The 27,569-nt window shown below is 43.6% G+C and overlaps 1 protein-coding gene across 1 annotated transcript; it reads right to left on the bottom strand.

Annotated features, from left to right (window-relative positions):
• Positions 1-3,221: 3,221 nt before the first annotated feature.
• LOC116672498 (proline-rich protein HaeIII subfamily 1-like) lies at positions 3,222-4,502 on the bottom strand. The gene is made up of 2 exons (XM_032504382.1): positions 3,625-4,502; positions 3,222-3,507 (listed from the first exon to the last, which is right to left on the bottom strand). Exons 1-2 carry the CDS (start codon positions 4,500-4,502, stop codon positions 3,222-3,224), a joined length of 1,164 nt encoding a protein of 387 aa, XP_032360273.1.
• Positions 4,503-27,569: the final 23,067 nt, after the last annotated feature.

Genomic DNA, 27,569 nt, shown 5'->3' with positions numbered 1-27,569 from the left:
GTTCCACAAAGCTTCACAATCAAGCATTTATGAACATAAACTACAACAGGTACTGAACTAGTCCCACATTAAGTGACAAGGGTTTCATAAGTAAAGCAAAGTCCTATGCCCATTACCCCAGTGTTTTTAAATAAAGCTCATAACTCAAGCAGGCTTCAACAAGGTCTCATATGCTATCACATGCTACTCTTAAGACAAGAACTTTGATAAATCTAACCTCCTATTCTAAAGCTTAGCTGGTTTCTTACCTACCTTAGAGATTTCTGCCATACCTTACAAAATATCTTCAGTGGCCCCCATATCAGGATCCCCAGGCTGCCACAACCAAAAGCTATGTGGAAACTTCCCAACTATCACATTCCCTAAAAATGTTATTAAATAGTGAACTACAAAATTTCAGACACTCACCAAAAAAACACACTGTTGCGTGATTTGCTTGCATGCTGAATAAATAACAATTAACACAACTGATTAAAAATAAATTCCTTAGAGAGTCTGACACAGCCTGACTCTGGAGATAAAACTGAGATTATCTTTCATATTCAAGTTTATGTTCTGCTTGTTTAACTGTTGTTTGCATTTAGGAAAGATTTGAATCACTATTTTTATTCTCGATTTCTGTCATTTTGGTGCTGGTGATTTTCCTTTGGGGCTGGCCAAAATCTCTTGGGGGGGTGCCAAAAATTGTTCTATGCATGAGGAAAGTGTTTTGAAATTACCCTAATGCTAACTGCTAACCTCAACCATGAACCACAAACCTGCTGTTTAGCCTACAAGCCAGCACAGGTACCTATCAATCAGATAATGAAGGTTGAGCTGTTTACAGGAAACACCAAAATAAAACTGGATGTAAACCGTGGCATAGTGGCCATCACTCTTAACTACCGTTTTTTTTCTCAACCTGGGCCCTATTTTCCTTAGTTTTTGTGTTTAAATGACTGATGGGAACAACAATCTTTGACTTTGGTCAGTGTTGTAACGTAACAAAGTACAAATACTTTGTTATTGTACTTAAGTAGGTTTTTCAGTACAATTAAATTTTATTTATAGCTTAAATTCATAACAAGCGTTATCTCAAGACACTTTACAGATAGAGTAGGTCTAGACCACACTCCAGAATTTACAGAATTTACTTTTACAATTTACAACAGTGCGACAGTTGCGAGGAAAAACTTCCTTTTAGGCAGAAACCTCGGACAGACCCAGGCTCTTGGTAGGCGGTGTTGAAGAACGGTTGGGGTTAAAATGAAGAGGGGGCGATGGCAAGGCAGGGAAAAACTTCACAGGGAAAAAACTCCGGAAAAGCGGGAACAGGCAGCAGGCACAGCGGGCAGGGGGGCAGACGAACAAGACAAACATTTCACGCAGACTGGCAAAGCTGGCGGGGACGATCTGGACACAAGACAAGAGGAACACCGGGGTTAAATACAAGAGGTAACAAGGTAAGGGGGGAAAGGGAGAACCCATGGATCACATTAGGGGGGGCAGGACAATCAGCCCAACAAAGTGAGCTAGACAAGACAAGACAAGACAGGAAGTGCTATCAAAACAGGAAGCAGAAACCCCAGATACGGAAAACATAAGACAGGATCCATAACACCAGACTAGGGAAAAACCGAGACAAAAACACAGGGAAGGCCCAAAAGGGGAAAACAACCCCCAACAAAACCCAAACCACAACAGTACCCCCCCCCCAAAGACAGATCCCAGATGTCAAAAAACAAAAACCCCAAAAGGGAACCCAAAAAAACAACCAGAGAGGGCGAAAGACCCCCGGGAACGAGGGGACTGAGGGACGGGGAACCAGGGGGCCAAAGGGAATAGGGACGGAGGCAACAGGGAGCACAGGGGGGCAAAGACAAGGGGAGCCAGAACAGGGAACAAGGGAGGGACCGAGTGAGGGAATGAGAAGGAGGGCCGAGAGAGGGGTTAGGAAGGAGGAGACAGGAGAAGGAGAAGAAAGAGGGGACGAGCGAGAGACAAGGGTCAGGGAAACAGCAAGGGAGGGTGTAGACGAACGAAGCGAGGACCAAATGGCGAAAAGACGTGACAATAGACCAGACGAGAAAGAGCAATGATAGGAGCACAAGGGAAAGGGGGGTATAAGGAGTCTAGCAAAAAGGGTGGAGACCGGTGGCGAGCAGGGATAGAGAGGAACCGAGAAAGGGTAGGAACACAGGGAGAGAGCGAACGGAAAAACGAGAGAGAAAGACACCGAAGACGAGACAGAGAGCAAAAAACAGGGAACGAAGGAGAAAGAGGAGAAGAAAGAGATCCCCGAGCGTTAGCGACACGAGAACCACACAGAAGAGAGAGAGACGACCAAAGAACAGAACAAAGTGAAAAAGAGACAAAGGACAAGACCGACTGACAGACCAAAGGGAACCAAAAGGGGCAAAGGGGAGAAGGACACCAGGACGGAGAGCAAAACCGAGGGAGAAACAGAGAGACACAGAGCGAGGGGACAGAGACACGACAGAGAGTAGGAGACAGAGAGAGATACACACAAACAAACAGAGGGAGAGAAAGGGACTGAGACGCAGAGAGCAAGACAGACAGACATAGAAAGAGGAAGAGACAGCAAGACGCAGAGACAGAGTGAACTAGACCGACACAGGGACAAGAGAGACTAATACAACCAGAAAAACAGTAAGACACAGAGACACAGCAAAAGGGGGAGGAGCACAGAGAGCAAGACAGACAGACACAGTACAGAGAGCAAGACCGACAGATACAGAAAGAAAGAGAGACAGGGCAATTGAGACAAGTAATCGGGAAGGGGCGAGGATGAAGACAAGAGAGGAATAGAAGGAGAAGAACAGAGAAAAGGAGAGGAGGTCACGGAAGAGCCCGCGGAGGGGCTCACGGAAGACCCACAGGGAATCGGGACAGGCGTAGACCGGGCAGGACGGGACGCGGACGGAGACGGTGGGACTACATACGGATCGGTTGTGGCGGCAAATTTGGACGGAGTGGACACAGGGACAGGGAGGAAGACGGGGACATGAACGGTGACAGGGACAGAGACAGTGACCGGGACAGGGACAATGACTGGAACAGAGACAAACACAGGGACTGAGACAAGCACGGGGACAGACGTAGGCACGGGGACAAGCACTGGGACAGGGATACGAACAGGTACATAGACGGGGACAGGAACAGACACAGTGACGGGGACAAAGACAGAGACAGGGACAGACACAAGACCAGGGAGACTAGGACTAGGACAAGCAAAGACACGGGGGGCCGGGGTTCCTGAGGACCTGGGACTGAGGCCAGGACCTGAGGAAGCCAGGGGACTGAGTCCCAGGGGACCCCCGGAACCGGGATCCAGGGGAACCCCGGGAGCCAGTGCCTAGAAAGGACAGAGGCCCAGACACCGGCCGGCGGTCGGGGGCACCGACCTCCGACCGAGGGCCAGAAACGGTGGCCGTCGGCCGGGGGGCAGGGCCACCGAGTGCCAGCCGGGGGTCAGAAAGGCTGGACCTCTGAACAGAGTCGGGAGGTCTGGGTCAGGGGGGCCAGTCGGCCGGTCTGGGTCAGGAGGGCCAGTCGGCCGATCTGGGTCAGGGGGGCCAGTCGGCCGGTCTGGTTTTTTTTTCCCAGGAGTACTGTTAGTGGAACCCCGGGGAACCCGCTTTGGGGGCGCGGCTGAGGGCCGAGGCGGCCCCAGGGAGGAGTTCAGTCCCCTCAGGGATCCGCTCTACAGGTGGGGGTCCCCTGCGGCTAAAACCGGCGGGGGGGTCCCCTGTCGGGGGAAAACCGGGGTGGGGCCCGCGGCGGCAGGTCGGGGGGCTCCGCGGGGGCGGCAGTCGTAAGGGGCCCGCGGCCCGGGGTGGGGGGGGCAAAAGCAGCTGGGGCTCGGTGGCGAGCGCGCTGGGGGCCCCCTGTCGGCGGAGCCGGCGTGGGGTGCCCGTCCGGGGCCCGGTGGGGTGCCCGTCGGCGGAAAACCGGGGGGGGGGTCGCCACGGGGCGGAAAACCCGGCTGGGGGTCGCCCGTCGGAGGAAACCGGGGGCGGGGGTCCGCCGCGTCGGAGGAAAACCGGGCGGGAGGTCGCTTGGGGCGGGGAGGGGCGGCTGGGGGTCCCTCTTTGGGGGAGCGGCGGCGGGGGGTCCTCGCGGGGAAACCGGCGGCGGGGTCCGCCCCCTCGGCGGACCCGGTGGGGGGGGTTTCCGCCTTGGGGGAGGGCCTGGGGGCCGCCGGGGGGGGCCCGGGGGCGGGGGGCCCGCTTCTCGGCGCGGCGGGCCCCGAGGGCCCCCGGGGAAGGGGGACCGTCCGATCTTGGGGGGACTGGCCGGGGCACCGTGGGGGGTTTGTCGTGGCAAACCCCCCCCGGGGGGGTCCCGTGGGGCTGCAGTGCACCCCGGGACCTGGCGGCGGCGGGCGGCGGATGTCCGGGGGGGGTGCGGGGGCGCCGCCACTCCCCGACCCCGGGGGGGGACCGAATCTGCGTCACCTCCCCCCACCGTACCACATGAGGTCCCGGTTTCTTTTGGGTCATTCAGCATACGGGGGAAGCGGCGGACATAAGGTCCGAAAACGGGCCGGGGGGTGGGGAGCTTTTGGAAAGCATAATTGGGGGCCAAAATCGGTAGAGTTTTTAGGGACGGAAAGGAGGCCCCAAATGCAGATAGCAGAAAAATTAAGCGGGTTTTTAAAAACAGAGTTCACCCAAGAACGGGAACAAAAAAATCCAAAACCAAAACCCAAAAAAAACGGGGGGGGGTGGCAAGCAGGGGAAAACTTCACAGGGGAAAAAACCCCGGAAAAAAGGGAAACGGCAGGGGGCCCGCCAGGGGGGCAAGCAACCAAAAAGACAAATTTCCCGCGATGGCAAAGCGAGGGGAACGGGAAAAACAAGAGGGAAAAAGGGGGGGGAAAACAAAGGGGGACAAGGGGGGGGGGGGGGGGGGGGGGGGAAACAAAGGGCCCGGGGCAACAGGAACCCCAAAGAAACCGACAAGGGGAAAAAAGAAAAAAAAACAAAAAAAAAGGGAAGGACAACCATAAAAAAAAAGACAGGACCATAACACCCGATAGGGAGAAAAAAGACAAAAACAAGGGAAGGGGCCAAAAGGGGAAAAAAACCCCCAAAAAAAAAACCCAAAACCCCACAGAGTGGCAATAACAGTCACAAAAAATAGTAGTAGTTTGTAGTAGTTCATGGCATAGCAGGCACTGTGCAGTGTTACAAGGCACAGCAGGACGTAGCTGGGCACTGCAGAGCGTAGCAGGAGGTAACATGGCATTGCAGGACGTGTAGCGGGACCGTGACGACAGCTGCTACCATGATTTTGGAGCCTCCCTTATCCAAGGAAACATGCTGGGCAAAAAAGAACGTAAGGACTCCGAGGAGTGACTCCCCAGAGCTAGGTTAGTAACAAGCATTTCTGGGACATGGATGCATACAAATGGAAAGATAGAAAGATAGATAGATAGAGGAGAGAGGAACTCGGTGTGTCAAAGGAAGTCCCCCAGCTGTCTAAAACTATTACAGCATAACTAAGAGAGACAGGGTAAAGAGAGGAGCCTGGCCAGGCTAGAACTCTCACTAACCGGATCCCATCCCTCTGTCTAGAGGACATGGGAAGAGAGAGAGAGAAAGAGTATCTGTACTTTAGTGTTTGTCAGTTACTTAAAGCAGAATGGCAAACAAGAGCAGGGCCCAATGCAGCGATACTGATGCCATAACAGAGGCATTAATGGAGAAACAGAAAAGCTACTTTGAACCACGTTTTACTCAGATTCATTCTCAGATACAACAGGTGGGGATTGTCGATGACGAGAAGCTGCTCAGATCCGATCTGAACAACCTAAAAAATACGGAAAGCAACACAAGTACTTGACAGCCATGGCGGTGCTGTTCAAGAAACGTATGTGACTCTAGCAGATATGGAGGACAGAAACTGAGGATGCAATGTTGCATCAGCATCATCAGGTTGAAAGAGGGGCTAGAAGGTGCTAATGCTATACAGTATCTCTCCCGAATTGAGTAGATGTTCAGATTGAGACTATGAGAGCCCACCGAATTTACAGTGATAGCCCAAAGAAGAATACCTGAATACCTGACTGTTCTTTTATTGTTGGTGCGGATTTTAATGCTGTGTGGGACTCAAATATTGGTCAAACGCAAAAGCCACTGGGGACCAGGCTCAGGCTACAAATTCTCTGAAATCATGGGCCTGCAGCTTGGGGCTTATAGAAATTTGGTGTGCAGTCATCCGTGGCAGTTCTAGACAGATTTTACTAGGGGTACCAAGGAGGGGCCAGTGTTTAAGCAGAGGGGCACATTACAAAATGGCAACAAATTATATATTTAAAGATTATAAACTTTATTTTACGTTTTAGTCATGTACACATTTATTTTATACGAGTGCAGGTGCAAGAAAGGTATGGCCATAAAAAAATGAAAAAATGTCAACATACATAGCAATATGTGGAGTCCATCATGACAGAATACTCAAGCCATGAAGATTATACCAGTTTGGCCTGAAGCTCCGTCTTCTGTCCCCTATCAAAATAGTTGGGAATTCATTCAAGTTGGGCTAAACTGGTACATCATTTTTGGACTTGTTGATATCTGTATTAAGATGTTCAGTAAACATAGGGCACAACTACAACATTGATTTACTTATGCATGTACAGTACTTTTTTTGTATTACTATTTACATAGGCTAGTAGATTCTCACTGAAGGCATCAAAACTATGAATGAACACATATGGAATTATGTACTTAACCAAAAAGTTTGAAATAACTGTAAACATATCTTATAATCTAGTTTCTTCAAAGTAGCCACCCTTTGCTTTTTTGATAGTGCTACAAACCCTTGCTGTTCTCTTAATGAGAGACCTGAAATAGTTGTCATTTCACAGGTGCCACTTCATTTCTTTCCTTATTTATGGAGTTGGGACCATCAGTAGTGTTGTGCATAAGTCAGGTTGATACACAGCCGACAGCCCTATTGGACAACTGTAAAGAGAAAACAAGTGGCCATCATTAAATTTAACAAATGACAGTCAGTTGCTCCAGAAATTGCGAAAACATTTAATGTGTCCCTATGTGCAGTCACAAAAACCATCAAGCGCTACAACGAAACTGGCTCACATGAGGACCGCCCTAGGAAAGGAAGACCAAGAGTCACCTCTGCTAGTTCATTCTAGTCACAAGCCTCTTAAATTGCAAGTTAAAAGCAACTCAGATTAGAGACCAGATGAATACCACACAGGGTTCTAGCAGCATACATATCTCTAGAACAATTGTTCTGTATGGTCAAATAGCAGCTAGGAAACCACTGTTTAGGAGAGGCAACAAGCACAAGAGATTTGTTTGGGCCAAGAAACACCAAGAAGGAATGGACATTATACCAGTGGAAATTTGGGCTTTGGTCTGATGAGTCAAAATTTGAGATCTTTGGTTCCAACCACCGAAACCGTGTCACCACCAGGTGACCGGATGGATCTCTACATGCCTGGTTCCCACCGTGAAGCATGGAGGAGGAGGTGTGATGGTGTGGGGGTGCTTTGCTGGTAACACTGTTGGGGATTTATTCCAAATTGAAGGCATACTGAACCAGCATGGCTACCACAGCATTCTGCAGCGACATGCCATCCCATCCGGTTTGCGTTTAGTTGGACCATCATTTATTTTTCATCAGGACAATGACCCCGTACACACCTCCAGGCTGTGTAAGGGCTATTTGACCAAGGAGACTGATGGAGTGCTGTGCCTCCACAGTCACAGAGATGGTTTGGGGTGAGCTGGACCGCAGAGTGAAGGCAAAAGGGCCAACAAGTGCTAAGCATCTCTGGGAACTCCTTCAAGACTGTTGGGAAACCATTTCAGGTGACTACCTCTTGAAGCTCATCAAGAGAATGCCAAGAGTGTGCAAAGCAGTAATCAGAGCATAGGGTGGCTACTTTGAATAAACTATACTAAATGCATTGAATGAGAAGGTGTAACCAAACTTTTGGCCGGTACTGTATAGTTGCATGTTTTTTTAAAATGTAGGCCAAGTATTAACTTAAAAAAAGAAACAGAGCCATATAGACACAAAAACTTTACAGCTGAAAGCACAATTTTAGGACACACAGTAGGTCTACAATGAAATTGTAATTGCAAATTAACAAATAATAAGAAGCTTCTTCATCATAAACCTGTTGGTGTAGTGCTTGATCCATATGGATCCACTTGCTGTCCCTCTGGCTGTTTCTCTCTCTGTCCCTGTATTTTTACTTTCATCCTTACCCTCTTCTTCATCCTCCTCACCCTGTGGAATTTCCCGCTCTGTGTCAGAGCCCTCACTTTCTTCACATGCCCTCTCTCCAACCTCCACCGACTCCTCTGGCCATCCTTCTTCCTGCTCCTTCACTCCATGATTTGTTTTCTCTCACTGCTGTTTTTCTGACTTTTTTGTGTTTACTGGGGCAAAGTAAAACACTATGTCCCTTCCTTGTTTCATGATAACAATTAGAAGAAGAAAAACCATAGGGGCTTGCATTACATTTCGTTGCCTAACCATCTGTCCTTACTTAACAACAAATAACCTGTTACCTATTACTCAAATGTATTTATTGCAATGCAACAGTCAAGACGGATGAAGTTATGTGTTAATATCACAATATTGTTATTATTAATATTATTAATATTGTCTAGACCTACCAAGGATACTGACTTCTGCTTCGATGAGTTTGCTTAGATATCACGTTTCTAAACATATCGACACCAGACATTTACAAATTGATTTCATTATCAGTGTGAGGAACAAAAGTAACACGGTTATGTGCAAGAACAACAAGTCACTCACGAGATGAAATCACTTTGCTTACCCTCGACTCTTTTAATAGGAGAAATTGAAACTCCTCTGCTCTATCCAAAAGTAGTTGCTGAGCTCTCATTCACCGAGCAGCACCACACGTTGCAGGCAGGCTACAGTGTTTGGGTGCCCCTCTCTAATTCACCCGTCTAGAAAGTTGCGTCGCACATTACTTCCGCTTTTGTGGCTTGTGTGTAATGTCATAATAAATTCATATTTTTTTTATGTGGTCAGCATGGGGGGCCACAGCGGTGGCCAGGGACATGTCTACAGAGACACAGGCCTCCCTAGGCCTCCATGTAGAACCGCCATTGCAGTTAATCCCACCTGTAAGGAATATTCCCTTTTCTCACATTGCCATAAATCTTTTTACAGAATAGATGTTCAAAAGTCAAAAGATAACTCAGGTATCTTAGTCAAGTTTTTATGGAAGCTTATCAAGCTTTAAAATGAACTGGTCCGAGTCTGCACTACTTCATTTAAATGATTCTGCCCACAACTCAACCATCTCTGCCCACATCCCCATTGTTAAACAGTTTAAATATTTAGCCATTGAGGTTTTTCCTAGCTTAAATCAGATTATTAAGCATAACTATTCTGCTTTGTTTATCTGGAAAGGTAAGCGGCCGCGACTTAAGATGTCTACTCTACAGAGGAAGAAAGAGGATGGTGGCCTTTCAGTTCCCAACTTTAAACACTTTCTTTGGTCTTTTGTGTTAAGGACCAAATTCACAGTGCGCATGCGCCAACGTGCATGCAGCCTGTTGTAGTTGCTCCGTCTTCAGTCTTCTTACTTTTCCCCCTACCCCACCTGTGACCTCTGTGTGCCTCACTGCTGACCAGGTGAGAAGACAGCTGACCAGACTCCACTCTAATAAGGCTGCAGGCCCTGATGGTATCCAACCTGGGGTGCTCAAAGCCTGTGCCTCTCAGCTATGTGGAGTCTTTCACCATGTCTTCAACCTGAGCCTTAGTCTCCAAAGGGTCCCCATGCTGTGGAAGACATCTTGCCTCGTTCCTGTGCCAAAGACGCCACGTCCCAGTGACGCCAAGGACTACAGACCCGTGGCACTGACCTCCCACATTATGAAGACCCTGGAGAGACTGGTTCTGGAACAGCTGCGGCCCATGGTGAGACCTCTCCTGGACCCCCTCCAGTTCGCCTACCAGCCCCGGTTGGGAGTTGAGGACGCCATCATCTTCCTGCTCAACCGCATCTACGCCCACCTGGACAGGCCGGCAAGCACGGTGAGGGTCATGTTTTTCGACTTCTCCAGTGCTTTCAACACCATCCGGCCGGCCCTGCTGGGTGAGAAGCTGACAGCGATGAAGGTGGATCCCCCCCTCGTGTCCTGGATTGTTGACTACCTGACTGGCAGACCACAGTATGTGCGCCTGCAACACTGTGTATCAGACAGAGTGGTCAGCAACACCGGGGCCCCGCAGGGGACTGTCCTCTCTCCCTTCCTCTTCACCATCTACACCACAGACTTCAACTACCACACAGAGTCCTGCCATCTTCAGAAGTTTTCTGATGACTCTGCTGTGGTTGGATGTATCAGCGAGGGGGACGAGGCTGAGTACAGAGCTGTGGTGGGGGACTTTGTCACATGGAGTGAGCAGAACCATCTGCAGCTCAATGTGACAAAGACCAAGGAGCTGGTGGTGGATCTAAGGAGAGCCAAGGCAGCAGTGAGCCCTGTTTCCATCCAGGGGGTCAGTGTGGACATCGTGGAGGACTACAAATACTGGGAGTGCACTTGGACAATAAACTGGACTGGGCCAAGAACACTCAAGCCCTCTACAGGAAGGGCCAAAGCCGTCTCTATTTTCTGAGGAGGCTGAGGTCCTTCAACATCTGCAGGACAATGCTGAAGATGTTTTATGAGTCTGTGGTGGCCAGTGCTATCCTCTTTGCTGTTGCATGCTGGGGCAGCAGGCTGAGGGTAGCGGACGCCAACAGACTCAACAAACTGATTCGCAAGGCCAGTGACGTCGTGGGGGTGGATCTGGACTCTCTGTCGGGGGTTCAGATAGGAGGATGCTGTCCAAACTACATGCCATCTTGGACAATGTCTCGCACCCACTCCATGGCTTGTTGCTCAATCACAGGAGCACTTTCAGTGACAGACTCATTCTCCCAAAATGCACTACAGAGCGCCACAGGAAGTCATTCCTGCCTGTGGCCATCAAACTTTTTAACTCCTCCCTCTAAGTGTCTGACACACACACACACCACACACACACACACACACACACACACACACACACACACACACACACACACACACACCACTTAGAGAGGTTGAAACTGGACAATATTATCTGTATTATCTGTTTTGTGCAATAACACTGGCCTGACATGTGTGCAATCTCAAATACCACAATTATTATTATTATTATTATTATTTAACTTTTCACCATTCCAAATCCTTAATTATGTGAATTATGTAAATAATGTATAATAACATTCCTTTATGTAAATACCGTACGTATCCAATTCCTTATATTTCTTATTTCTTGTATTTCTACACTATTATAATATTGTGCAACTACAACACAGAGTTTCCCTTCGGGGATCAATAAAGTATTTCTGATTCTGATTCTGATTCTGATTCAAACATGGTTTGATATACATCTTTTTGCTGGCGTATGTTAGAAAGTGCTGTGAAAGAATCATTGTCAATTTATGACATTCTTTTAGCCAGTATCTCAAATAAACAGTGTCAGATACGCTTCAGTACCATTATCTCTCATCTCATTAAAACTTGGAGATTGGTTGAAACATATTGTCATGTAGCATGTAACTGGCATACATACACAGCACTCCTGATTGGAGGGAGGCCAATAACAGCTCCATAGTGGGAACAGAGGGGGGTTCATTATCTGAAAAACATTTTTAATGAGGTTAGCTTGTTGTCCTTTTCCGACTTACAAAACGCATTCAGTCTACCATGTTACTCATTTTCATTGTTCTTTTTTTCACTTAGGTTTTTATTGATTTTTTTAACAAACAAAGACACACGAAAACAAAAACCAACTATAGTCCTGTCGAGAGTTGCATTCCTTCTTGTTCATTCATTAGTTCTCTCAACTTCATCCTCTGTATCTAATGTTCTTTCAGTAGTCTTTGTCGTTGTTCAAGGTCCTGAGTAATGTCCATTTCAGCCATTTGTCCTCCATCTGTGTTTCTTGCAGTCTTAAGCAATGTGTCAATTGTTCCATTACATAGATTTCCTCTATTACCTCCATCCTTTGTTCCTGAATCGGAGGATCCACTCCACTCCATTTCCTTGTGATGGCTTTTTTAACAGCTATTAATAGTATTTTTACCAGGTACCTATCCCCTGCATGCACGTTTTCCTTTGTGAGATTACACAAATAAAGTACCTTACAACACATAAGAATCTCATATCCCAACACCTCTTACAAAGTCGTATGTACCGTCTTCCAAAACAGTTGTATCTTATCACATTTCCAAAATACATGTGCATGATCTGAGCTTGATGCTTCACATTTCTCTTTAAGATGATAGGTTCACACTCAGATATTTACTCTTGACCTTGGGCGTGATAAAGAATCTGACCAAATTTTCCGGAGAGAACTCCCTCCATATCTCCAAATTGGTGGATGTTTGATGTCTTTTCAAAATATTTAGCCAATCTTTGTCCGAGTTCTCTATGTCGAACTCTGACTCCCATTTTCTTTTATATAATTGGCTGTATTCTAGTATATAGTCAATCTTTGGTACAATACGGATATCATTTTAATTTTAGTGTCCTTGTAAAAACTAATTATTGTTTGAATCACAACATTCACTTCCGTGGAGGGATCCACCTTAATTTTTTTCCTGTAATGATCTCTTAGATGTAAGTACCTATAGAATTCATGATTACCCAGATCATATTTTGACTTTCATGTTCTGAAAACTCTCCAGCCCCCCCTCCCCCGAGTCTTTCTCTAGAGTGCACCGTGCCGTAATTTCCTTTATTTTCCACTGTTTGTATCCCTTTGTCATAACTGGCAGGTTTGAAATTACTGTCAGATGCAACCCACTTTACCCAAATTTGGCCTTTTATTCCATATTTTTAATATTTTAACCCTAATTCCAGAGGGAACATGTAATGGGGAAAATTTAATTTTTTAAATTTTTTTTGGGGCTTACTTCCCTCACATTCTGAATTTGGGATCTCCAAATCTTTCCATTTTTTTTCAACTTTTTCTGTGTAATCGGTTTATCCCAGAAGGGGAAATATCTCAGATGGGCTGCAAAGAGTATTTTCAGTTTGGTAGCCCCCTTTCCCCCTCTTTTTTTTTCCCTTAATTTTAAGATCAGCATCAAGGCATACAGTGCCCCCGGGCAGAGATTTTTGCCCACCTTTCTATCGGAAACTAGTACTTTTTGAGGAAGAAAAAACCCGGGTTTAGTTTTTGTGATTTTCTGGCGTTTTGGCCCTTTCCCTTTTTGGGAGAGTCTGGAAAGAAATTTGTCCGGATTGAGTATAAATTTCAAGGGCCCGAGTATGGTAATGTGTGGCCCAGCCCAGCGGGATTCACTAAAATTTTCTTTATGGGACTTTCTCCCCCCTTTGGAAATGCTACAATTTTTCATTATAGGACATTTTCCCCCCGTGAAATGCTACAGTTTCATTTAGGAAGTCTCCCCCTGTGAAAACATAAAGGGTAATCAAACCCTTTTTTGCATTTTCTGCCCAAAAACCCCAAATTTACACATTTTAACCTGATCGGTAGTGCTCCCTTTTGGTCATTTGGAACAAATTCACCAAAATATTGCCTGTTATGATACTGTACCGTTTATCTGGTTTGTTTCTTAAAAATCTGTCACCCCTTTCAGCTTTCTAAAACCAAAGCGTGCTGTATTGGGGATCACGGTGTAACCCCCAAAATTTTTACAGGTGCAGAAAGGCGGGATCGAGTCTCTGGAGAGAAGCAGGCTCCTATTTTTGGGGAGCCCGGGAGTCCCAGCAGTTCGCACAGGCAGATGCACGTGCAGGAAAGGAGGTGAGAACGGAAAAAAAAAAAAACTCGGTTTTAAATTCTGAATAAGTTTTGCTGCATACAAAGAAAACCCAGCACAGTTTTTTCTCTTATTTCTGGATGAAACAAATGTTGTTTTTTTTGTGGTTTATTTTTACATGAATTTGAAGATTGTGGGTCCTGGACTTTAGCGTCAGTCATGGCCGAGCGTTCCCAACAAATAGGGCTGGGGTGTTGATGGACGGCAGAGCCGTCAGCGCAGAGCTGATCCGCAGCCGTTACGCATCCCGTGGACATTGGGGTTGAGAAAATGATTGCAACAAGTTGGAAACCACCTCATGACTTCTCTATTTGTACGTGGACCCTTTCCTTTTTGGATGTCGTATATATGGAGCTCTCTACGGCTGGCATAAATGGAGCGCCCCAAAAGACTTTGGACTCTTGCTCAGCACTGCTGAATCTTTGAAATCCATGCTGCAGACTTGTGCTTAGACCTCCTTGCTTCTATCGGTGGATGTATTGTGTCCTGTGTGTCTTGTGTCCGTCTCTATGTCAATGTCTTTTGTTTATTTGTGTCTGTTTTTGTGCATCTTTTTGGTGAGCTGTGAGCTCCGTTTCTGCTGTTGTGTTTTTGTTGGGTCTCCCCCCTCCCCATCTGTGACGCATTCCTATGTCCCAGTGTATTGTTTCTTAATTGTTTAAATAAAATAAAAATATTTGAATACAAAAAAGTACCTGCACATTACTTTCGTCTACATTTCCCAAATAAGTGGTACACTTTTACACCATTACATTCCCCCTAAGCATCTTAGTTACTCGTAACTACAAAATAAAATCCCAAGAAATTTGTTACAATGGAATAAAGCAGGTTTGGCGAATCATTGCTCCTAGATTGCAAGTTAATGCCGGCTCCATCCCAGTTGGTGACATAATGCCTGTGTATTACCAGTGGCAATAGAAAATAACCATGGGCCAAAACTAAAGCAGAAAAAAAAAAAGCATAATAACTGAGTGTCATGAAAGCACCTGCTGTAATAGACGAGGACCCCCCCAATGACAGTTGTGATGAAGATAAGGTTTTTTTTTTTTTAACTTTTACTTCTAATAATTAATCACTATCAGAAAATCACTTTTGATACTTGAGTACAATACATACACTCACCTGTTCAATAGTGTGTTTGACCCCCTTTTGCCTTCAGAACTGCCTTAATTCCACGTGGCATTAATTAAACAAGGTGCTGAAAGCATTCTTTAGAAATGTTGGCCCATATTGATAGCATAGCATCTTGCAGTTGATGGAGATTTGTGGGATGCACATCCAGGACGCGAAACACCCGTTCCACCACATCCCAAAGATGCTCTATTGGGTTGAGATCTGGTGACTGTGGGGGCCATTTTAGTACAGTGAACTCATTGTCATGTTCAAGAAACCAATTTGAAATGATTCGAGCTTTGTGACATGGTGTATTATCCTGCTGGAAGTAGCCACCAGAGGATGGGTACATGGTGGCCATAAAGGGATGGACATGGTCAGAAACAATGCTCAGGTAGGCCGTGGCATTTAAACGATGCCCAATTGGCACTGAGGGGCCTAAAGTGTGCCAAGAAACATCCCCCACACCATTACAACACACACACCAGCCTGCACATTTGTAACAAGGCATGATGGATCCATGTCCTTATTCTGTTTACGCCAAATTCTGACTCTACCATCTGAATGTCTCAACAGAAATCGAGACTCATCAGACCAGGCAACATTTTTCCAGTCTTCAACTGTCCAATTTTGGTGAGATCTTGTAAATTGTAGCCTCTTTTTCCTATTTGTAGTGGAGATGAGTGGTACCCGGTGGGGTCTTCTGCTGTTGTAGCCCATCCGCCCTCAAGGTTGTGCGTGTTGTGGCTTCACAAATGCTTTACTGCATACCTCGGTTGTAACGAGTAGTTATTTCAGTCAAAGTTGCTCTTCTATCAGCTTGAATCAGTCGGTCCATTCTCCTCTGACCTTTAGCAACAACAAGGCATTTTCGCCCACAGGACTGCCACAGGATGTTTTTCCCTTTTCACATCATTCTTTGTAAACCCTAGAAATGGTTGTGCGTGAAAATCCCAGTAACTGAGCCGATTGTGAAATACTCAGACCGGCCCATCTGGCACCAACAACCATGCCACACTCAAAATTGCTTAAATCACCTTTCTTTCCCATTCTGACACTCAGTTTGGAGTTCAGGAGATTGTCTTGACCAGGATCACACCCCTAAATGCATTGAAGCAACTGCCATGTGATTGGTTGATTAGATAATTGCATTAATGAGAAATTGAACAAGTGTTCCTAATAATCCTTTAGGTGAGTGTAGCAGATACTTTTACTTAATATTCTAAAAATAGACTTTAACTTCTACCGGAGTATTTTTATGGTAAGATACTTGTACTTTCACTCAATTATTACTTTCAAGTACTTTATACAAAACTGACCAATCCATTATGGAAAGGATCCCTTCAGAGATATGGAAAGGATCCCATTCAAAGATGGACCTTTTAAAACCTGTTTGAGACCTTTCTCTTTAACCAGAAACAGCTCTAAAGTTGGTAACGCTAAACCTACCATACTCCATTTAATATAGCAAAACTTTTTGCATGTAGAGCCAACATATTTTCACAGTATTTTCAAATCAGTAAACTATGTGTTTATTTTAACCAAAACTAGAGTTGTGATGGTAGGAAAAGTGGAAAAAGGACCCAAACAGCTTTTCATAGTTTTATTTTGTTTTGTTTCTGTTGACTTTGAGTGAAGTGTATTTTACCCTGCTCAAATTTCTATTTATTGATATGGAGTCGGGTGAGTTTAGCGAACGCAAAATGCAGATGTTTTTATGTTTAAAAAGGATCTTTCTCTTAAACAGAAAGGTCGACTGCTTAGAAAATCCTTTTAATAATGTTGTCAGACACATTATGATTAGAATATTAATCTGAGCCAGTCACTAACAAAACAAGCACTTTTGTGAAGGTAAACATAAGCTGGACAATTTCCCTATTAAAGGTGCTCTAAGCGCTGTTGGGTGACGTTACGTCCCCCTCCCCCCTCCCTTCTGTGCTTCTGCGCACTGACACATAAAAACCTTTATCTCCACAAGCTTGAACACTTGAGTCAAACAGGATTTTTTTGGAAGGATTTTCCTTACAGAACACTGCTTAAAAGACCTCATCCCACTTAGCAACTCAGTAGCAGCATCCTGCTATAGAGTGCTATTGATGTACAGCTACAAAGAAAATTTGAGTGGCCTTATTACTGGAAAAGAAAGATCTGAAGTTCTTTTGCCTGTTTTATTATCAATTTCATATAGAGGAAAAGTCTTATTTAGGCTTTGAAAACAAGTCCATAACTCAAAATAATTCTTAATTAATCTGTCTCGCATTGGAAATGCGAAAGATTAAAATTCCAATCAAGTAATTATTTGAATTGGCAATAATTTTGTCATATCTCACTTCAAATTACTAGAAGTACAATACCAATGGGCCACAGTATGCTCCTTTAACCCATTATCACTGTTATAGTGACATTTAATGTAAAACATTAAAAATAGGGCTGCATAATTTGAAGATAGACAAGACGAAGAGATGGCTTTTTTCTATTAATCACATAGGAGGAGAAAAATACAACCTACTAATACAATAATGTAAAATAATATACAAATACACTTTTAGATGCTGATGCTGCTATACTGTAGCTGTTTGCATGAGGTTGTGAAGCACACACAAATCTTCTCTACTGTATGATTTAATATACTGAATATGCTTAGGCTTTTTTAAATATTGAAGTGCCGGCATGAATATGTTACAGCTTCAGTATACGAATATATTTAGGCCCTACCTTATTAAATATACTGCAGGCAAATCATATTTCAACAATACATATTACAGAAAGTAACATTCAGTTTGAATATGAATGTAATCCTTGCAATTTATAAGCTGTGCTTATAAATTATGTGTTCCCATGATTAGTGTTAACATGGTCATTTGTAATAATCAGTCTCAGACAAAAAGCCATAGCTCATATGAAATAATGAATTGCACTCCCTCACTCAAAAATACAATTACTGTGGCGCTTATACATCAAGGACATGAGGAATGTCAATGTTTGTACTGCTGCATGCGTAGTTCTATGCAGAGTAAATGAGAAACATGACAGTGTAGGTGGTAGGTCTTATATGCTTAGTGAGGAAGCAGCAAGGCCCCTCCTCCTGCCTCTGCCACAAGGACCAGTACGCTTTTGACAGTGCTATTACTGCTTTGAAATGTGATCCACACAGGTTTGATAGATGGAGGACAAAAAAAAATCGTTTTGCTATTGTGGTGGTGAAGATAAAAAAAACATCACAAGAAACACATTTATGGCCAGTAAAGGGCTGATGCTGCCTCCATGGCTAAAACGATTTGCTCAGGGTCACCTCAGCAGTGTTAAGGAGTGGTGGCCGTCCACTGGTTATGACAGGAAGTCCGGTTTAAAGCTGGTTGTTTTTTGTTGTAGTGGCATTAAGCTCCATAGTTCCCTGCTGACACTGGAGAGCACTCTCTGATGACAACCTGTATACAAAAGGACAGTGAATGCGAGTTCATCTGTATATTTGTATTAACCATAGCTTTCGTCTTGTATCACAATTTCAATGGTATATTCATTGGAGCTCTGCAGGGTTTTGTCCAATTGTCTATTTATGAGTTTCTATGACACACCCCCTTTTGCGTGGACACTCTGTTGCCTGTGAGAGAGAACATTAGAAGTAACATTTCCGAAACATACAGTACTTTTTACAAACAATGCTTAGTAATTCTGTTACCTTGCAGAGTCTTTCAAACATAATACTGCAAATAAGCTGCCAATTATATTCTCTCTCTGTAGAATAGACTATATTGTCTGGTGTTTCTCTGTGTAGAACCTTTTCTTTACACGTCAAGCAAACTGACAATATACTTTCCATTTGCTGTCATGTTGAATTTATTCATCTAATGTGGGTTCTTACCACTGATGAACACAATTGGTGTCAATGCATTGGTTTTTGAAGGGCTCAGTGTGAGACAAACTGCTGTTTTATCCTTGTCTCTCAGATTCAAAAGATGGCTTTGATTTGTGGAGAAAAGCTGAAAATTGGAAACAGCCCTTAATGCTGTGTCTTTTTTTCATAGAGACGTCAGCTTTGTCTCTGCGACAGACACAACAGGACATCAAGCTCCCATGAAGCAACTCTCTAGCCTTAATGACACAAACAGCTTTGAATTCACAAACAACGCTTTAACCCAGTGACATGGCTACAAGTGATGTAGAAAACATATTCCTGACATTTGGGTGCAGTTTTGTTAATAAGACTAATTATGCATTGTGCTGCCAGATTGTTGTGACAGTATTCCACAAACCCAGTCCCAGTAGTTGCTTTTACCACAAGCTAACAGGTTGAACAATGGGGTAGCAGAATGGAAAGGGCTGGCTTTCCTATGACAATTAAATGACAATAATGATTGTGTTATGCATATAAAATAGACTAAAAAGCTCCAGGGATTAAAAGTCCATCTTGTGGCTACTAAGGCTACGGAGTTTACCCTTCAATACAAAAGCTTCCTAAAGTTTGTCCAATGGGTATTGAAGAAAGAACATGGGGTTAATGAAATCAAATATATAAATAGGGTTTATACTACAATAAGTTACACGTATCTATGTAGAATTTGTCTTGGTGAATGGGGATGGTCTGCACATTTCATGCAAATTTACATCAAAACTAAGAGATTTCTTGCGTGGTAAATTGTCATCCCCCAACGGCTTAAGTGTAAGGGGTCAGTAGTCAATGGCATTATAAAAGCCTCCTCCTGGCAGATATCATAGTAAAATTACCACACAACAAATACTGGCCCAGTCAGTGTTCCAAAGCAAAGTAAAAAAGAACTGGAGTCAATAGGACCCAATAGCTCATTTGTTCTCTCTGCCCCCCCGGCAGGTTAACCCTGATAGATTTAAACATGCAGCACTAGGAAATTACCAGTGGCTACAACACATTTTGTATCTTTACTAAGATACAGTACTTTACATTTACCACATTTCAATGTCCAGGCTTCAGGGCATTTCTTGGCCTGAATAAATAAAATCTGATCTTGGCTTATGTTTCTTTTTTATTTATTTATTTTGTAATACCATTCTAAAATGCATTATACCCTATGCTACTTTTGTGTCTTTTTTTCTGACTGCCTCCAACCCTCTTATAAATTGCCTTATCTTTAACCTTATGGCTGCTATCTTGCGGTCTCTAGCTTTGTGGCAGCATAGGGTCAAACTCTAGACCTCTGTTGGTGGCCTCTTTCCTTCCGGGCCTTTCCCCATTGCCAATTTCCAACACAGTGGTCCAAGAACACAGCACGATAACATTGCTGACAATGCCCTAGTCAGCAGCTGATGTTGTCATTTCAGATGGTGACACTGACTTGTTGTTTGATAGATGGATGCAATTATTACCAACACACCCCCACCAGCACCCAGTCACCACAGAAAGTCTCACTGCAGGTCAGACAGCCCGACGGTTTTTTAAGGGCAAAAACCCATCACATGTGATAGTCCGGTAGTTAAAGTGGTAATTGTAAATTGCTTTAAAAAAAGTTTTTCAATTTATGTCTCCAAGATACGCAGTGAAACTTAAGTCACCACAATGTTTTCATGTAGTTTTATAAAGGTTTTTAACAAATATAACCCCAATGCATCATCAGATATTAAGTAAACATGCTAAGTTGAAATACTATTTTTTCTGACATCAATGCTAATGCCAGTATTTTCTCCTTTTAAAATTTCTGTTCCGTGACAGAATTTCTATCTGTGTTTTGGCCTGTGTGTTGTTTCCAACTGTCCAGCTGGACAGCCAGGCCGGGTTGCCAGATATATACCTGTAAAAACATAAACCCAGCGCGCTACAGCTTTAACGTTAGCACAGCCATGAAAGCAGCAAACTAACAAACAAGATCAACAGAGATAGATTCTACCGACCTAAAAAAAAGTCATGTTTCTAACAATTTTGTGACCAGAGACGTTACAAACCCTGGGTAAATATTGGAGATGTATTTGAAAGACGGAGAAAGCTTAGAGCCCAAAAGGACGCTGAGTAGGCTAAATTAAGCATTAGCTTCAGGATAAGAAGGGACGGGAAACATTTGTGTACCCACATTGAATTATTAACATTATTATTAATTATTAATTATATAGCTAGAGTACCTGAGTTGGTTACTCGCAAAATCAAATTGAGACACAGCCAGTGAAGTAATCCCGACTGGTCTTGGCTAACGCCGCCATGCTAACCCTGCTAACCCTGCTAACTGCTAACGTTACCGGAGTTCCAGGCCAGCGGGCCACGGCTGTATACAACGTGTAGCCTGGTCAACGGTGTGTTATTTTAAGACAAGAGGGGGGGGGGGGCTGTAAATTGGGAAGAGAAGACCGTGAGCTTGCAGTGTGTTCAGCGATTGACGACGTAATTCTGAGCCCCCAAAGTGATAAAGCAATCTCTCATATTTTTTTCACACTCTCCAGCAGAATGCTTCTTCATTTCCCAGTGTGGTGTCTCTCTCTTACCACATATGTAAGGCCGTTTGACTCCCTGTGGTCTGTACATTAAGAATCATGCAGATGTCTCTACAGGAAAACCATGTTGAAATAGATCGTGCAGCAAGCTCCAAGATTGAGAGGTGCACGACCACGCGTCGCGACAAATTTGGGCTGGACACAAAAGACATAGAGATTTAAATTTCTTTCTTTTTTGGCAAACTTTATTTATAGATTTTCAATTTACATAAGAAAAAATGACACAGATACAACATATTACAAACCTGTCCCAACCCATCCACCAAGCTCAAACAACAACAAAAGAGGAATAAATAAAAAAATTAAAGAATAAAATTAAAAAGAGGTAGGTACACAAACTATAGTTACACACAGTTCTTGTACCTCACTTCACATTGCTCAGAATGGGAATATTACGCAGCATCATACCACATAACCTTGTACAATCGATGGGCAAAGGAGAATTACATCATGTGGCCCAGGTTTTAGTATATCCCGTAAATTATTCAGATAATTTAATTTTCTGGCTTGCGCACCTTGCGCCGGCAACACCACGGTGACAATAAACCTACTTTCACAGCTCACCCACCTCCATGTTTGCTTGTCATGTCAGAGGTGAAAGCTGTGTGCAGCCACTCCTGGCCCAGACTCTGAATGTCAATCAAACTCAGGTAAAAGCCATGTGGAGACAATGCCAGGCCGGACTAAATTTTGTTCAGTACTTCAGGTACAGCACCTTTAAAGTCATGGGCAGGTTTTGCCCCAACTAACATTATTGACCTTCCCACTCCATACACGGCTGTTCTTACCCTGAGTTCTGCCAACCAGTTGTTCTTGGCTGTCCCCAGCGTCTGGCTGCTCATTTTCTGTCAGGGCTCCAAAGCTGGAAAGCTGGCATAGCATGTAGCTGGACATCAGGCAAGCAACCTCAGTGTCCCCATTTAAAACTTGCATCATGTATTACCTTTGCATAAATACTTCTGCTCTTCTACAGCCACACTCTGCAAATAATGGGGGAAAAAGAAATGCAATGTAAATGCTTTACTTTCTGGTAGATAATTACCTTTACCTGCTACTTTAGCATTTTTATTATAAAGACCTCTGTAATTTACTGTCTTAACTGTCTCTGACTGATGTTCAATTCTAGTGTGTCATAGGAGAATGCATTCATACTGCCCTATGCAGAACCCAGGGCAAAAAAGATCTGTAAAGCAGTCTTTATTGCTTAATAAACTTGAAGGCAACTTGGGTGAGTATATTAACATTTTCTCATGTGAAACTATAAAAGTTAGTGGGACAGAAATTGTGCTTTGAAAAGTGAGGGTGACTCATGTGCTCATTCGTGGCTGAGCAGCAAAATTGAGGAATCCTGGTTCAGGACCAAACAGAAGAAATGTGTTAAGTGGTGTTTTGCTTGAACTTTTGTGATCACATCTTCTCTTCTGTTTTCAAACAGCTACCTTTCATAGTTAGTCTCTCAAGGGACAGCTGTGATGGGCAGGCTGTTCAGGGCAGTCAGGTGAGGGGAAAAGGAGGGAAAGTCCAAGGGTTGATGGATTACAAATGGCAATTAAGGGGCCTACATAGGGAAATGTAGCTGGAGCGGAGGGACAGAGAGAAAACTGTGACATAAGCAGTAAAGAATCACTAAAACTTAACGGTTTACTAGCTAAAAATTAAATTAGGGTACCTAATTAAATTAACAGGACTGGCCATCCTGTTTTTATAGAAAATACACCTTCCTTTTGAACTCCATATTAATTTAAAAGTGTGAAAATGAATTGACATCACATAACACATCCCCCACTCTGTAATGAACAAGGTTCCAAACTTGGAGCAGGCATTGCAAATTAAATTATTCCGTCTGTGACTCCTTAATATGGCGAGGAGCTTCAGAAAGTTAAGTACTCTTGCCAGTAGGTTTGGCCAGTCATTAGAATGCACTGCATGGCATGCATCTACCTCCCATAATAATCCTCTGACATTCTACAGATTGCCGCAAACCTGAAATCTGAAAATACCAACACAGCAGGGCACACTAAGATGACTTCTGCCACCCACACACCACTGACTGAAATAGTAAGAAGGCACTGAGAGGAGAGGGGAGGGAATGACTGTAACTTTAAAAACAGCTTGTCACATTGGTTTACATCATTTATGAACTTCATATAAAATGGGGTGGATGTGTTCAACTAGCAAATAATCTTGAACTAAATATTGGTGATTTTTTTCTCTATATTACATTTGACTGAGGAAATGGACTAAATCTTGCTTATTCCACGGGAAAAATATAGCCTACATATGCTGTGGATAAAGGTCAATAGAAATTTAACACACAAAAATACACATCTATATACTGTATATTTATACCATTCTACTCACATGTTATTGAACGGACACGTGGATGGATGACTCACAGACCGTGCAGCTAGTACAATTCACAATATTCTCAATATATTACGCTCACTGGTAACTCCAAAAACCAAACCTAGCACTCAGCACACTTTTTTTTCTGCAAACCCAAACAAAGGCGCTAATTTGCTGATCCCACTATGTAGAAAATCACATGAGTGATTAGTGACTACCTTCTCAAGGATCTTGGAGAGAAAGGGAAGATGTTTTATTAGCACGCTAATAAAGCAAGGCAACAGTGTCCAGTAAATGGCAGGCAAAAAGGGTAATCCAGGAAAACAGGCAAAGGTCAAAATCCAAGGGAAAACAGGAACTCAGGAATACAGGACACAGTGAAAAACGCTTGAAGGCTGGACACAAGGAAGCAGACGATCTCGCCCTTTGGCAAGGGGGAGACAGAACTTGAATACATAAGACAGGGGAGACAATGAGACACAGGTGCAACACAGGTACAATAACAAAGAAGGAAAACAAGACAACACAAGAGAAAACAGAGCACCTACAAAATAAAACAGGAAATGGGGAAACTAACAGAAAACATGAAACAAACTAAAAAAAGAAACTTGACACAGGGACGAAACATGACGGTCAAAAGTTTGTGGTCACTTACAAATTTCCGTTCCACTCCATTATAGACAGAATACCAGCTGATCTGAGTGGGTTGGTGATCGTTAATGCAATATCTACATTACACATTGTTAGCAGCCATTCATCCAATGTTACTAATCTGATATCATTTTAAAAAACTAACAAGAAAAACATTGGCCAACCCTTTTGCAATTATGTAAGCACATATTGTAATCTGAAAACTGCTGCCCTGGTTAAAAAAAACAATGCAACTAATCTCAGCTGGTATTGTGTCTACAATGGAGTGCAATGGAAATTTCTAAGTAACCCCAAACTTTTGACCAGTAGTGTAGGTCTATAGTTGGCTAAGACCTCAGAATCGAGGGTGGGATTTTCTAGAAGAGGTTTTATCAGCTACTTTAAATGACTGCGGAACATAAAGACATATTTATTATGTCTAGTAATGAAGCGTTAACCATGGAAAACGCTTCTTTAGGTAGCCTCGCTGGGATGGGGTCTAAGAGACAGGTAGATGGCTTAGCTGAAGAGACCTTTAACATTAATTGTTGAAGATGTATTAGATAGATGTAGTCTAAGTATATGTCAGGTCTTGTTGTTCTTTTCAGCGGTCCTGCGTTTAAATGTGAACCAATAGAAGTTGAGTGCAAGAAGTGAAGAATTGGATCTCTAATTGTTATTATTTTATCATTAAAGAAGATCATGAAGTCGTCACTACTCAGAGTATAGTGACATTATATTATTAGACAGCACATAGGATAACAGAGGTCTTAATTCAGACGTTTCACACATATTTCAACAATTTTCTGCCACAGAAGTTATGTGAAATGTATGACCAAGGATCGATATAAAAGCTGGCTTCAAATCACTACTTTGCAATTTGCTTCGCCAGTTTCCACTGTCTCTAAAATGAGTTTCTGTTCATGTACCCTCATTCTCTGTGAAGTTTTTTTTTGTAAATCTTAGGAGTAGGAAGGGGAGTACAAATGTTTCAATCTCTGTTTTGTGTGTACGGAATGGTGATTAACGAGGCCACAGTAAGTGTGTCTTCCATAAATTGGCTAAACTACAGGCGCGGTTTAGGATTCTTTGAAAGTGGTTGCCCTATTCCAAACAGTTACCTTTTGGTGAGTTCCTCAACTTATCAAGAACTAGGGTGTCGTTTTTAAAACTGTGTGTAGGATCCTTAATAAAAGTGTACATACGCCCAAAAAAATTCACTTATAAAATCATGCGTACTCAGACCTGTAAGCAATGTTCCCTGCATAAATCACAGATTACATGTATGCATACATGAATCAGCCTTCTATCCGGGGTGGGCTGCAGCAATGGGCAGGGCACCCAAACCTGCGTCTTGCCCACCAATCAAGTCAAGAAAATGTGTTCAGCCAATGGAAGCCCACTGCCCACTCTTCTCATCGTTGTATTGCTCTGAAGCAGACCTGTCCGTCGCTTTGTGGCCACTTTCTGTAAAACTAGAGAGGAGCAGTGCAGCTTCTGCAGTCAGAGTAGTAGCTCCAGTTGATTATAGTGGAAGAGCTTCTGCGTGTGTCTGCTGCAGACGTGTTGCATTGTGTCCATGTGTCAGCCGTAGTTTTGGTTTTCCACCTCCAATGTAGAGCAGTGTTGAGCCGCTTTCCTAAACTTTGTCTAATCAAGAGACACTGGCGGGGATCTCTGTGTCTGTCCAACCCGATCTCACGCCAGTTTGTGAAATGGCCATGTTATTTTGATTTATTGAGTCACGTTAATGACGTTTATTTTGTGTAAATGTAAATGTGCTGTATTTATATAGCGCTTTTCCAGTCTTAACAACTGCTCAAAGCGCTTTTACATCTACAGGAAACATTCACCATTCATACACTGTGGCCGGGGCTGCCGTACAAGGTACCACCTGCTCATCAGATAAACATTCACACACATTCACACTCCGATGTGCAGCACCAGGGGCAACTCGGGGTTCAGTGTCTTGCCCAAGGACACTTCGACAATGACTGCAGGGGCAGGGATCGAACCACCAACCTTCCGATTGGCAGGCAACCGCTCTACCACTGAGCCACAGCTCTGTGGGGACGCAACAATGGGGAAATGAAACGCCACACGCCGGCAACAACAACAGGACAGACCCGGACACAGGGACACAGGGACACGATCCATGGTCTCTGGGGCACACAACAACAGGGAAATGAAACGCCACACGCCGGCCACAACAATGGGACGGTTGTGGTTAGGAAGAGAATAACGCGGAAAGGAACTGCAACATGCGGGACACAATTCCCGGTCTCCGGGGTGAAAGTCCTGTTGTTTGACCCATCCACCAACCTGACCAACCTCCTTGCATGGAAATTTGGCTTTTTAATACTTCTCGCTACCGTAATCATTATGTGATCATGAAGTAGGCTTCCCATTGAAATACATTACTTCAAAATTTGTAATCAACACATAAAAGTAACAACATTAACGTGACCTGTACGCCAATCAATAGATTTAATAACGTGACTATTCCACAAACTGCCATGAGATTGGGGTGACTGTACACATTAGTACACCTTTTATGTACTTGCTTTGGTAGCATACCTTAAGATTATGAGACACCACAGAGAGTGGTGCCTCAAACGTATTCTATTTTAAATGCCAAACCAGTTATGTTTGATAGCTAATGTAGTAGTGTATGTAGGACAGTCATATACCAATGATGGCTTTTCAGATGGTTCTGTGTAAAAAAAACAAAAAACATCTGGCACATCAGGTTAGTTAATGGATGGGACATGAGCCACTAAAAGATGAAAGCACACGTCAAATAAATGGCCCAGCTGCAGTTTACCGTTAAACAGAAGAAGAGTCAATTCCAGTTGGTGGATAACAGCCATGTGCAGCATGTGTCACACAATTACTGTGAAGGTGAATCTGGGTAGAGCTGAATGATAAGCCTAATTATGAGGAAATTACAATATAGTATGATCTAATAACACACCAATTCACAAAAATCCACACTTTTCACTTGATTTAGACTAGAATGAACAGATCTTTACAGTTAAATAAAAACAGAACATTGTAAGCTTTACAAAGGCATGGTTGAATTACATGACATTTTAAATATACCGTTTACTGTACAATCAAACACAATCCAATCCCATCAATGTATAATCTTTTAATCTAAAACTCTTAACCATAG

This window comes from Etheostoma spectabile, chromosome 22 (assembly GCF_008692095.1).
Source record: "Etheostoma spectabile isolate EspeVRDwgs_2016 chromosome 22, UIUC_Espe_1.0, whole genome shotgun sequence".
In the NCBI taxonomy this organism is placed as follows: Eukaryota; Metazoa; Chordata; class Actinopteri; order Perciformes; family Percidae; genus Etheostoma; species Etheostoma spectabile.
The sequence above is the reverse complement of the archived record's forward strand: the minus strand, read 5'-3'. Positions and strand labels throughout refer to the sequence as shown.

Excerpts from the sequence above, each read along its gene's own strand:
- LOC116672498 (XM_032504382.1), bottom strand. The coding sequence starts at position 4,502 with ATGACCCAAAAGAAACCGGGACCTCATGTGGTACGGTGGGGGGAGGTG. Across the intron at positions 3,508-3,624 it reads CCCAAAGCGGGTTCCCCGGG|ACCTCCCGACTCTGTTCAGA; the intron begins GTTCCACTAACA and ends CCCCTGACCCAG.